The sequence below is a fragment of the Pseudorasbora parva genome, chromosome 20 (genome assembly GCF_024679245.1).
Source record: "Pseudorasbora parva isolate DD20220531a chromosome 20, ASM2467924v1, whole genome shotgun sequence".
In the NCBI taxonomy this organism is placed as follows: Eukaryota; Metazoa; Chordata; class Actinopteri; order Cypriniformes; family Gobionidae; genus Pseudorasbora; species Pseudorasbora parva.
In genome coordinates, this window is record NC_090191.1 from 24,870,692 (window position 1) to 24,884,679 (window position 13,988).

Sequence of the window (13,988 nt, forward strand, 5' to 3'; positions counted from 1 at the left end):
TTAGTCCCAAAATGGAAGAAATTTTTTTTTTCACTTTGTACTCCCTTTGTTCCGAAAAGAAATACTTGCAAAGTTGCATTTTCACAAGGCGCCATTTCAAAGGGGGACCAAAATGTGTTAATAACAGTGCGATGTATGTTCCAGGGTTTATCTCATAGTGCCATTTCCGAAATTTTTAAATGGGTTTATAGTGGCTTTGCCATTTCCGAAATTTTTAAATGGGTTTATAGTGGCTTTCCCATGATCACTGTTATATTTCAATAGTTTGATTAAACACCAGCTTTAGTTGTAAGAACAAGCTGCATAAAGTAAGAGAATCACTTAAATGCTAAAATATGTTCCCAAAACTAGGACTAAGACTTTTAAAAAACACACACAGAACCGGATCAGACACCATCACGGCACCATTTCGGTGGAAAAAAGATATCAGTGGTCACGTAAGCGGTTTTGAGATATAATTGTTGCTGACAGAACCATATCACTCACTACAGCATGTGTTAGTACTGTACCCAACAGTTCATTCAAGTTGCCTTACTTATAGACCCCAAACATGCGGTTGGAATACGAAGCCGCTCTCTGAGGGAGGAACATCCAGCTGTCTCTGCCTTAAAATACACCGCAACACACATCTATGTATCGTAAAATACTAACCGGTACTTGTTCTGTAGCCAAATGCCAATTCCAACACAGTTCCACCAAACGCAAAGTCTTAAAGGGTTAGCTCACCCAAAAATGAAATTTTCATTGTTTATTTTTGGACAAAAATGTATTTTCAATGCTTCAAGAGATTCTAATTAACTAACTGATGTCACATATGGACTACTTTGATGACGTTTTTATTCCCTTTCTGAACATGGACAATATAGTGTGCATACACTTCCATATGCTTTAAGACTAAATATAAAATATCTTAAACTGTGTTCCGCAAATGAATGTCTTACGGGTGTGGAACGACATTAGGGTGAGTCATTAATAACATCAATTTCATTTTTGGGTGAACTAACCTTTTAACTGGGAATATCCCAGCACTAGTTTGAGATTACGGATCCTTGGAGATGAGTACATTGTGAAGTTCAGACATTAGCATGAGAGATATATTGGAACATTGCTGAGGATACACCCTGTTACAAGTCCTTCAGCCCCTGTAAAATGAGTAAACGACAAAAGGCAACTTTGGAATAAGCTAAACATATTTCCCACTGAAGAACAGCGTAAAAAAACATCGGTGTGAAAGTCTGATGAGAGTTTATGATAGCAGCCTTGTCTTAAAGCGTAAATATTTATCCAGAAAAGCACCGAATCGGGTTCAAAAGAAAAGGCGTTTCTGTTTTCCCTCGATAAGTGACAGTATTCCAGTTTCCTTAAGCTCTCGGATCAAGACACAGCAAGGAAATGTCATGATATGTTTATCTGAGAAACTGGAGCTTTCAGTTAGTTGGCATCTCAGCATGATCGACTTCACCCTTAGTTTGTTTCCTTCGTTTTATCCCACCGCAACCTCGTCTTTGATTCAAAAACAGAAACCCAGACCGCGTTAAAGAGAGGAGACGGACCTAAAATTAAATTATGTAGTGATGTGAACTCAAACCGAGCATTCTAATATCTTAGGTGCAGCCTATTTAAAGAGATTACATGAAAAGGTAGCATTCGTCATGCTACATGCTAATTGCAGGCTTGTACTAGTGGGTATGAAAGAAACTTTTAAGGAGAAACTTTTACATTTGGTGTTCCATGTTGCTCTGATAAACAGATACTAGCCATTAAAGGACAGGAAACCTGGCAGAGACAGATAAAGCATCTCACTTTCTCTCTCTACATGCCCCCCTCCCCCTTTCTCTCTGTTTAGTTGATTATCTCTAAGCTAGTTCTGTCTTTCTCCTTATCTGTCTTCCTCTCTGTTTCGCTTTGTCTCTGCCACCTGCTCTCTCTCTAGGCACGAGTTGTTGGAAGAAGCCAGAAGAAAAGGGTTACCTTTCGCTCAGTGGGACGGTCCTACAGTTGTGGCGTGGTTGGAGGTGGGCAGTATTTATTTTCGGTCAATCAAAAAAAATACTTTTGCCCAGATTTGCAGCCTGTAGGAGTCGACACTAGATGCTGAAAGTCAGAAACAGTCTAGTTTTGGGGTGGGTAGAAATGACAAATCTTCCAGGAAATCCTTTATTGTGTGATGGGTAAAGGCTTCATATTATGGTTCTATCTAGTCAGAGTATTTCAACCTTGTTTGATATGTTGAGCCAATTTTAAAACGCATATTGTTTTTATTTGCAATGTGTATCCTAGCAATGAGGCGCATGTTTCTGCATGAGTTTGTTCTGTTTGGAATGACTTGAAAGTTGTTTAGGCATCATACACTTGCTGACTTCAAAGAGGAAACTAGTGTTCTGTAGAGAAATCCTGCCTTAAAGATAGCATTTGCTGTGTGGTTAATGTTTGATACGTCCAGCTAAGCAGCCAAAATCAAAAAGACTGATATAAAAAGAGCATGATTACAAATTTTTAGAGGTCCCACAGTGGTTTCCCCAGTTATAATCATTATTACACCCATGTATTAGTATAATATGGGAGACTGGTATTAATTCACCTTAATGACTGAGGAAATGTGCGATTAAAGGTGGCCTGGGATGGGTCCTAGTCATTATTTCTCTATTTTTTCCATATAATGGCACAGACATGAAGTTTATTGCGTGGTTAAGATAACTCCAAGGCTCTATAATGGCTGCTAAATAAAGATCTGAGCTGCATCGTCTGCATATTGCATACTGAGATATGTCTCTCCTAGAACGATGCAATTGCAGTATTTAGTTGTAGTAACATGGCTGCAACTTTTTCAAAACTGTAACTGATATGTAGGAGTTAAAATATTGAACTTGCTTGACTATTTTGTTCTTCTGACTTAGATATGAAGTATAGAATTAGTTACATGATGTGCCTATGATACTAAAACATATTCAGGTTTGTTGTTCGTTAGAACAGATGTGTTGAAGTTGGCAGGGTTAGGACTTCATTAGACATAGGGCAATGGCGCCATCTATTGGTGAATCTTGCAATATACTGCACATTTATAGATATTTTAGAGCAGGGTCTCCAACTTTGCTCCTCGAAGGCAACCTTCTTGCAGATTTTCCAAACTTAAATCAAACACCTGAATCAGCTATTCAAGGTGTTCATGCTATAACAGGTAAGTGTGTCGGAGCAGGGTTGGAACTGAAGTCTGCTACCCCTCTTTTAGAGACATTGCATTGCAGTCTTTGTACATGTTTAATCATGCAACTGTGTGTGTTCAAAGCTGTGGCTGGGGATGCCAGCATGGTACGTCGCAGCGTGTCGTGCCAACGTAAAAAGTGGAGCAATCATGTCTGCCCTGTCGGACACCGAGATCCAGAGAGAGATCGGCATAAGCAACCCTCTGCACCGCCTCAAACTGCGTCTGGCCATCCAGGAGATGGTCTCGCTCACCAGCCCCTCGGCTCCCCCTACGTCTAGAACCGTGAGTACACACACACACACGCACACTACCCCCTTCAAGGGTACCCCCCTCCCCTCCCATAGTTTCATCCTTGTTTGAATACTGGCCCACGCCAGTCCATAACCATAGCATCCTTTTAATGTCAGTTATTTTTAACCCATTTGCAGCTTATTTTTTTCTGTTGTCATGGTAAAAGTGGTTTGCATCATCAGTGACAGCTGGTCTGTGACTGTATTGTGCGCAGACACATTCACAGACTGACACACACACACACACACACATCCCAGCAGTCACACTGCAGCTTTATTTAAGTTATTTCCCAAAGTTATTTTTATGCACTCCTTCTTAAAAGCATCTCCTGACAAACTACTATATACACAAAGTCTGGTGCACACTGTATGATTTTGACCACACCTTGCCTGAGACAAATGGTGCGTTCAAGTCAAATCGAAAAGATTGTATTACAAGATGACTTTACACCACAAAGTGTTTTTCCCACGAGTGGGAAACTCAGGATTTTCTTTAAGCGTGGCGGAATAGCACAATATTTATTTAGCAGTACCATAGAAGTAGAGTTTAAAAACCTTGCAGTATTTTTGTGTAGTTAGACTACACCCCTTCTTGCTCCAACGAAAGTGACTTGAACAAACCTGACGTTGTGTAAATGACTTCTCAACTCGTAAATACAAACTTCCCAGGAGGACTGGAAGGCAGCAAAATATCATAATTTCATCTTTTTTTGATTTCTTTTAAAGTTGCACAGGCTACATTGACTTTTAAACAAGTGCTCAATGGGCGAGCTAACAAGAAGAAAAAAAGGGCAGAAAAAAGAACGAAATTGCGCAGTGTGCACAAGACTTGAGGCATCAGCTAATTTTGCATGCTAAACACTTGTCGTCCTCAGCAGCAGTTCCCGTCCCGTCAGAGAACAATGTTTCGTCTCACCTGACGTGCGCTCAGTGCGCATGTGGCTCTGTGTGTGTATCTCAGGCCTTTGACTCTGTGGGCGGGTCTTGCTAATGAACTGACTGTGATGCTGTAACACTATTGGCTTACAGTGCTGCTGCTCTTCTTCTTTAACACTGCTTGCCCTTCCTGTCGGATTCATCTCCGGGGCCACCCACATAGCCGTCGGGTAATGTGTGGGTAACCCACGAGGAAATGGAGACACTTGCCGCCCCCTCGAAAACGGTCAGTCACCTCATCCTTTTCTACTGTCTAACAGAAAAAAAGCCTTTGCTTACTCTTACTGACACTTTTTGCGAAGGTTGTCGTTTCACAGAATCAGGGTAGAGCATGAAAGTCGACATGAAATCGAAATGAGCATCATTTACTTTTGTAGTACACGTTACTGCCGTTATTGTGCTTGGTTCAAGTTTGCAATAATGGCAAACAACAGAAAAAGGAACAGATATCAAGATGCTCTCGAGAGTGACTTTGACCCACTTCAAAAGTGGAAATACATCAATTGAAAGAAGTAAAATGATTTGCGAATGGGGATTCATGTCGACTCCAAGCTCCGGCCTTTGAATGGGCAGAGGAAGATTTCATCAGTTCATCTCTGAATGCATTTGCGCTTCCATAATAAGCTCATACGTGCTGCCATCAATCACATCCAGTGCTAACAATCTTTAGATGGGTGAACTGGCAGAAACAGAGGCCCTAATTTTCCATAGAACAGCTCTGACACGATTCAAAAAGTTGGGACATTTAGCAAAATGCAATATAATCAAGTATGTGATTTGTTAATTCTCTTTAACATTTATTGAACTGACAAAATTACAAAGATTTTCAAAGTTTTGTGTATTTTGTAAATATGAAAAAATTTGATTGCAGCAACACATTCCAAAAATTTCAGGACAGGGGCACGTTTACCACTGTGTCACATCACCTTTCCTTTTAATTCCACTTTTTGCAACGTTTGGGAATTGAAGATACTAATGAAGTTTAGCTTAAAGTGTAATTTTTGGCCAATCTCACCTGATACAAGACAGCTGCTCAACAGTCCACAGTCACTGTTGTCTGATTCTCCTTTACATTTTCAATAAGAGACCGATCTGGATTGCAGGCAGGCCAGTCAAGCACATTCCTTCTACGGTGTAGAGTGTCTAAGAAACCACACTGTTTTAGCATGTGCAGAATGAGGCCTGGCATTGTCTTGCTTCCCAGGAAAGATATCATCTTGATGGCAGTATGTTTCTGTACAATCCTGAAATATCCCTCCATATCAATGGTAGATGACACCATGACACACGTTTGCTTTGGCACCTGTCACTGATGAATGTTTGAATGGTCACTTTCATCTTAGAAACTCAGAACTCAATGTCAGTTTTTCCCAAAAACAAGCTGAAATGTGGACTTGTGTGACCGCAGCAGACATTTCCACTGTCTTTTACAGACCAGAGAATTCAGCACCATGTCTGCATTGAACAGATGTAGCTTTCTTGTTAACAGAGATTTAAGGGGCATTTCTTGATGCAGCAGCAGACTAAGCGACAATGGTTTTTCAAATAACTCCCAAATAAGTATAAGTCAAATAAGTAGTATAACGGTTTCTTAAAATGCAGTCTTGCAATTCTCACAATTCTTTGCAATCTTGCATTTGGAAATGTTTGAATTGTTTGACAAATCTCTCATTGTTTATATTTACAGTTTTGTTTATATTTACAAAATACACTTAAAAATATACTTGGTCAGTTAAAACTTTAAAAACTGACCTTTGTCAGGTAAATATGAATGTATAGCTACAAAAGGCCCATGCGTACATCCATGAAAAGGAAAGATTATTAAATCAGATTTGTGAATTTATTGCATTTCACAAAATGTCCAAACTTTTCTGGATTTGGGGTTGTAGTTTGTGTGTAATGTTTTATTGTATGTGCATGCAGAGATGAAGTCAAGGACAAAGTTCTTACATTGTTCTAGTTTCATTTACTGTGTTGTTGTGTAACATGTTTAAAGCTGCCAGATGCAACCGATGCATTAGCATGTACAATTGAGCGATCATTTGTGACTTATTATAAAACTATGTACACTATATTGCCAAAAGTTTTGGGACACCTGTCTTTACATGCACATGAAATTTAATGACATCTCATTCTTAATCTGTAGGGTTTAATATGGAGTAGGCCCACCTTTTGCAGCTATAACCGCTTCGACTCTTCTGGGAAGACTTTGCACAAGTTTTAGGAGTGTGTTTATGGGAATTTTTGACCATTCTTCTAGAAGTATATTTGTGAGGTCAGTCACTGATGTTGGATGAAAAGGCCTAGCTCGCAGTCTCCGCTCTAATTCGTCCTAAAGGTGTTCTATTGGGTTAAGGTCAGGACTCTGTGTAGGCCAGTCAAGTTCCTCCACACCAAACTTGCTCATCCATGTCTTTATGGCTTTGTGTGCTGGTGCACAGTCATGTTGGAACAGGAAGGGGGCATCTCCAAACAAAGTTGGGAGCAGGAAATTGTCCAAAATGTCTTGGTACGCTGAAGCATTGAAGTTAATTTAACTGGAATTAAGGTGCCAAGCTCAACTCCTGTGGTCAATGGCTATTGTTTCCACTTTGTTATAATACCACAAAAAGTTGACCGTGGAATATAGCCTAGAAATCTAGACGGAAACTGGCGAATGGTGGTCTTTCGAATCAGCTCTGACCGCGACTCTGGAAGACTTGGAGTTAAGCTTTTCTCTGAGAAAAGAACAAAGAACGGCACTGAAGTCATTCTTAAAAAGGGAAGATGTGTTCGGAGTTTTGCCGACCGAATACGGCGAATGTTTAATGTGTCAACGAGCTCTGTTTCACCTTCGTTGCTCTGGTTGGTTGTGTACCGTATCCTATCGCGTACAGAGGGAGTTTGAAAGACAACCGTTTATCCCACCCCTCGGATTGAGCCCTGTCTATGGTGAGTTTCCAGACCAAACATCTTGATGTGGGTCTGGCTTGTCAGGCTACGTGGAATATGTAGTATGTGAATATTGAATTCACTAAGCTCCTGAGAGCAACCCATTCTTTCATAAATGTTTGTAGATTTTATACACCCTTGGCCACGGGTGTAATTGGAACAATTGAATTCAGTGATTTGAAGGGGTGTCCCAATACTTTTGGCAATATAGTGTATACATGTGCTTTAAAAAGTAAACATATAAGCAGTATAAGCAATATAACAGTTAAGTAACAACTTGCAGACGTAGCGCTGATACAGTCACTTCCTTCTGCTTCCACAGAAGTCCCAGTCAGAGGAGGGGAGCTGGTCGCAGGTAAGAGTATAATAGATCTACACTAATTAATTTCTAGCACTTACTGTATTCACATTCATTATCATATGTATTTGCAATGGTTGTCTAATGTGCAGACCAGTAAAAAGTTATTTTACATGCATTTTATGTTAGTAGTGCGATAGAACCTCTGACTAACTTTGCCTGCATGGGATGTCATCCACTATATGGTGTGAATATGTAAAAGTCAGCAATTTTTGCTTACCCGTATGAGGATACCCGGAAGAGATGTGATGTAACTATCCGCCAAATACTGTTTACATAAAGCAAAGGCAGGAACTATGCCATATAATGCACATCCTTTAATTTAAAAGTAGTGAATAAGTTTTAAATAATTAAAATTTCCTGAATGTTTTCATTTTTATTAAGTCTGTTATGCTTACCAAGGCTGCATTTATTTATTTGAATATTGAAATTTATTTTAATTTAAAAGAATACATTTATTTAAATATGTAACTTCCTCCTGTGATACTAATTTTTAAAAGCTATTACCCAAGTCTTAATTGTGAAATGATTTGGTGCTCAGTAATTATTATCAATTAATATTTCTAATTATGTCAATTCTGAAAACAGTTTTTGATGTTTCATTTTGTGGAAAATGCCCCACCCACCATAATAATGTTTTGTAACATTATAAATGTCTTTAGTGTGAATTTTGATAAATGTAATGTGTTTAGTTGATAGAAATGTATTGAAAGATGAAGATGCAGCTCAATGAACATGCAACTAAGGCCCCATCCACACGGAGACGCGTTTAGCTGTATACGTATACATTTTGTACCATATCAGCGTTTCGTCCACACGGATCCGGCGTTTTGGAAGCATGAATCCGATATTTTTTGAAACCCGGTCCCAAAGTGGATAAATCTACAAACGACAATCTCTACCGCCAATCCGTATCTTTTGCAAAACGGTGGTGTCGTCACACTACGTCCTGCACGGTGAAAGAGTTAATGGATATAACTATGGGCACTGGGCATGCGCACATCAATATTGCGTCATTTAATTACCGTATTTGCATTATTGTAAGGGTATGTTTAGGGATGGGGTAGTTGTAGGCGTTAATAAAAAATTTGTTAAGTAGCAAATGTATTTATTGTTATTTTATTGTGAGATTGTGCCTCACTTCCAACCATTGCTTTACCCCTTCTATCCATAAATCTTCTTCTCCAGTTTTAGTGTATTTCTGTAAGAGAATTACAGTGCCACAGACTGGCCTGGCATACATACTACATCGTTTTGAGTCGTTTTCATAGCTCTCGTGTAGACGCAGATATTTTTTGAAACGAGGAAAAAAAAAAAGATCGGATACGAAGCTCTGACTTCGTGTGGACGGGGCCTTAGACTTTATAAAGTATGTAGACCACAAAGTAGCTCCTTTAGTCGAAATCACACGGTCATTAAATGTACCGTGTCGTGCGTGCGACGTAGACGCTGGCCTACGGGGACATGAACCACGAGTGGATCGGGAACGAGTGGCTGCCCAGTCTTGGTCTACCTCAGTACCGCAGCTACTTCATGGAGTGTTTGGTGGACGCGCGTATGCTTGACCACCTCACCAAAAAGGACCTCAGAGTGCATTTAAAAATGGTGGACAGTTTTCACAGGTCAGCAGTCCAAGAACATTGGTGTCACTATTCATACGGAGTAATTAAGTCAGAGCAGACTTTACATTTGAACTTGCTTTAATTGTAATATCGACGTATCGCTTGTAACAGAACCAGTCTGCAGTATGGCATTATGTGTCTGAAGAAGCTCAACTACGACAGGAAGGAGCTGGAGAGACGCAGAGAGAGCAGCCAGCACGAGATAAGAGGTCGGTAGAAGCCACTCAGTGGCCGACAGCAATTGTGTTTGTGATATTCAAATGAACAAAAACACCACCTAGGATTTTGTTTGCGTTGGCATAGACGTGCTGGTGTGGAGTAACGAACGGGTGATTCGCTGGATCCAGAGCATCGGTCTCCGCGACTATGCCAACATCCTGATGGAGAGCGGCGTGCACGGGGCGCTCGTTGCACTCGACGACAACTTTGACTACAGCAGCCTGGCCCTGCTGCTGCAGATCCCCAACCAAAACACTCAGGTCACCATCCACACACACTTTACAGATACTACATGCTTATTTTAAGGTAATAATGCTTAATTGACACTTTTCTTCCACAGGCTAGACAAATCCTTGAAAGAGAGTACAACAATCTGCTGGCACTGGGAACCGAGAGGCGATTAGATGAGGTCAAGCACTAGTTTCTTTTTTTCTTTTTCTTTTTTAGAACTGTACAATCGACAAAGGTTTGTTTTAAATCCTGCATTGCTGTGTACTGCTGTAACTTCATACTCTCGAAGTTCCAAACTAAACACAAGAAGGAATTGATTTGAATAGGGTGTTGTATACTTTAGTCAATCTGCATGAAAATACAAATCAAGTAAAAACTGGATTAAAAAAATTACTGATAAGCGTATGAGGGTTCATGAATTCTAAGTATATTTATTAGAATTTAATCAACATTTTGTTTGTTTGTTTTTTTCCACTGACCTTGACAGTGCAATGTGCCAATGTAAGCTTACATCAATCGCACAGCAAAGCTAAAAGCACATATATAGTTTATGTAATTATTTGCTGCAATAAGCAGTGCAAGAAAGCAATTTGGTCTAAATTTGTCTTTGGACCATCCGTAGTGCGATGAGAAAGACTTCCGAGGGCCGTCGTGGAGGAGGCAGTTTCCTCCGCGGGACGTCCACGGGATCAGCATGATGCCTGGCTCAGCGGAGACCCTGCCTGCAGGCTTTCGCCTCACTGCCACCTCCGCACACTCACGCAGACTGCCACCAGAGGGTGAGATTCGCGCACGAGAACTCACACTATTATTCGTAGCAGATGTGGACAAACAAAGCACAAAAGTCATCTGGGGGGGGGGAATGCACGTGGTTAAAAGTGCTGTGAAACGGATGCTATGTTTGAGATGGAATACTAGCGTTGTGCTTTATATATATATATATATATATATATATATATATAAAGCACAACGCTAGTATTGTGTAAATATATATATATATATATATATATATATATATATATATATATATATATATATATATGTGTGTATACATACACCGATCAGGCATAACATTATAACCGCCTTCCTAATATTATGTTGGTCCCCCTTTCTAATATTATGTTGGACGAAACTAGACCCCTGAAAGTGTGCTGTGGCATTTGGCACCAAAATGTTAGCAGTAGATCCTTTAAGTCCTGTAAGTTGCAAGATGGGGCCTCCATGAATCGGACTTGTTTGTTCAGCACATCCTACAGATGCTTGATTGGATTGAGATCTGGGGAATTTGGAGGCCAAGTCGACACCTCAAACTCTTTGTTGTGCTCCTCAAACCATTCCTGAACCATTTGTGGAAGGGCACATTATCCTGCTGAAAGAGGCCACAGCCACCAGGGAATACCGTTTCCATGAAAGGTTCTACATGGTCTGCAACAATACTTAGGTAGGTGCTACGTGTCAAAGTAACATCCACATGGATAACGGGACCCAAAGTTTCCCAGCAGAACATTGGCCAAAGCACTGCACTGCTTCCGCTGGCTTGAATTCTTCCCATAGTGCATCCTGGTGCCATGTGTTCCCCAAGTAAGCGACACACTTTGCAGCCCCCATACACAACAAACTGCGATGCATTGTGTATTCTGACACCTTTCTACAAGAACGTGCATGAACTTCTTGATTGGAACACACGGGCCAGCCTTCGCTCCCCACTTGCATTAATGAACCTTGGCCGCCCACGACCCTGTCACCAGTTCACCACTGTTCCTTCCTTGTACCACTGTTTCTTCAGACCGGGAACACCCCACGAGATGCGGTTTTGGAGATGCTCTGACCCAGTCGTCCAGCCATCACAATTTGACCCTTGTCAAATTCACTGAAATCCTTACGCTTGCCAATTTCCTGCTTCTTACACATCAACTTTGAAGAGAAAATGTTCACTTACTGCGTAATATATCCCACCCACTAACAGGTGCCATAATGAAGACAATCAGTGCTATTCACTTCCTGTCAGTGGCCATAATGTTATGCCTGATTGGGATGTATGTATGTGTATATATATGTGTGTGTGTGTGTGTGTGTATGTGTATACGTCTACAGGGCTATAAAGCTGCCATGACAAAATTGGTATGTGCGATTATTTACCACAGTAGCACGTATGCGATTATTTGCACGTGTGTGATGCAGTGTTTTTTTGTGTGTGAAGTAAGCATTTGTTGCGTGCTTGTTTGTGTATAAGGGTTAATCTGCGCCTGCACGATTAAATTAAATTTGGCTTAGTGCAATTATGAATTTGCAAAGTTTTAATGAAACGAGTCTGTTTGTGCATGTGTTTCATGGTAAAGCACAGCGATGCGATCAGCGCGGAGCAATCGGTTCGCAGTAAACGCTACTCCATCTCTGCAAGTGCTGAGTTTGAGTCACTTATACCATGCATTTGAAAAAGCGCCAAACCTCTTTCCAAACTTGTAACGAGATGCATTTGCAAACCTGCTGTAGCACAACAAAAGAGAACATGTAAATGGCGTTTTACTCCAAACTCACTTTCATAACATCTTTCGAGTGTTTGAAATAACTTCATTATGTGATGCAACGTGGTTTTTATCACAGAATGAGGCAGAAATTATATTTTACTGTTCTATACAGCAATAAAGGCTATGTCGATTAGCATTGCATTATAAATATACTTTATTCTTCCGAAAGTAACCAAGATGTCTAGAACACAGATAAACTATATGCTGTTGTAATTGTATGTTTATTGTCTTCATGTTTAATGAGTCAAAACATCTCTGTGCGTTTTGTTTTGCTACAGCGATAGATGGAAGCCTTTGTCCATATGAGGGGTTTCCTCGAATATAATAAGTTTTATGAATTCTATACGTCTTACTTGTGGACTTTCAGCACGAGTGCGCCCTCCGTCTACCAGTATGAATGAAATGCATGACATTATATGCGTGTACACAGTAATGCTAACAACCCTCTATTTTGGGTGAAAATCTGAAAAAATAATACTTCTCTCTCTAAAAAAATGTTAAGTAAACCTGCAAATCCAATAGTTCGTAGAGAAGTACAGTTTTTTTTCCCTCTCCGTGGATGCATAAGATTATAAAGTTAAAAAAAGTACCGTCATAGATTTTATCATAATAATAATAATTGAACATTTTATAATAAAACTTTAGACCTTTCTTGATAGGCAAATTAAATGGTATTTTAAAGTTCTTAACCAAATGGACGGATATTGTTTGGAAACAGAAATTATGTAAAAGCAGTTCTTGATAAGATTTGTATTTTGTGCCCTGTATGGACCATTAACGTGTTGTCGTCAGTCACACGCCTGTGTAAGCGATGAACCGCATTTCTTGTTTTCCGAAATGGGACACACTTTGTATTCTTGTGCTAAAATTGAACAATTTTATAGTTAGTCAGGGCTGGGTTAAAGAATAGTAATTTGTATTAAAAGTTATACAAATTTGACATGCGGGTTTAAGTTATAGTTATTGACAGAAATTGACAAAAATGTTACCAAACCATATAGAAAGGCACAGCTAAATGTGATATAACGGATTTAAATAATGTGAATATCGTTGGAATTACGCTCAAATTAAAAGTCATTTTTTAATGTTTGAAAATTGTTATAAATAAAGAATACAAGGTGATAGATAATTTGATGAAGCTGATATTTGATCGTTTGTAGTTTCATCCTGGCTTTCAGTTATACTGTAATGTGAAATTGTTATAATTATAATCAGTTTAACAGAGCTGCTGGTATTGATGTAAGGTGGATACTGGCCTTCATTTATGGCGCTCAATAAAAATATTAGCGATAGATAAATATCCAATATATTCTATACATATGTAAAATAACCAATTTATTTATCTATAGCATGGATGTATTTATTTATTTCGTTTAAGTATATAGTATGCTATGATTTGGTATTATTTAAAAGCTGAATTTGTCAAGTGATATTTTAGAAATCACTGTATGCTTGTGTGTTGCTCTGTGAAAGTAGAGCAGATGATAGAAAATGTATGTCAACAGTAGGTTTGTGTCAGGAAAAGACTGTTTAATACTGCTGTGCCATAGCTGTTTTTGGCCATTCAGACAAGTAAACCATGAATACATATTTTGGCCAGTAGGTAATCCATGCATTCATTTGTTAAAACTGAAAACATTATTAGTAGTAGGGTGAGACACTTTTCTC

At 39.5% G+C, this 13,988-nt stretch overlaps 1 protein-coding gene across 14 annotated transcripts in view; it reads left to right on the forward strand.

The window, feature by feature from the left end:
- ppfia2 (PTPRF interacting protein alpha 2) overlaps positions 1–13,988 on the forward strand; it is a 225,527-nt gene that overhangs the window by 202,601 nt on the left and 8,938 nt on the right. For 11 of the 14 annotated variants that reach the window (XM_067427555.1, XM_067427557.1, XM_067427558.1 and 8 more), the window contains 9 exons: positions 1,934–2,015; positions 3,287–3,487; positions 4,595–4,657; positions 7,685–7,717; positions 9,167–9,342; positions 9,454–9,551; positions 9,646–9,821; positions 9,902–9,970; positions 10,415–10,571. In XM_067427555.1, coding sequence (XP_067283656.1) covers positions 1,934–2,015; positions 3,287–3,487; positions 4,595–4,657; positions 7,685–7,717; positions 9,167–9,342; positions 9,454–9,551; positions 9,646–9,821; positions 9,902–9,970; positions 10,415–10,571 — 1,055 coding nt within the window. Of the gene's footprint in view, positions 1–1,933; positions 2,016–3,286; positions 3,488–4,594; positions 4,658–7,684; positions 7,718–9,166; positions 9,343–9,453; positions 9,552–9,645; positions 9,822–9,901; positions 9,971–10,279; positions 10,294–10,414; positions 10,572–13,988 lie in introns of all 14 variants that reach the window. The other 3 variants (XR_010899561.1, XR_010899562.1, XM_067427562.1) reach the window with 2 other exon arrangements.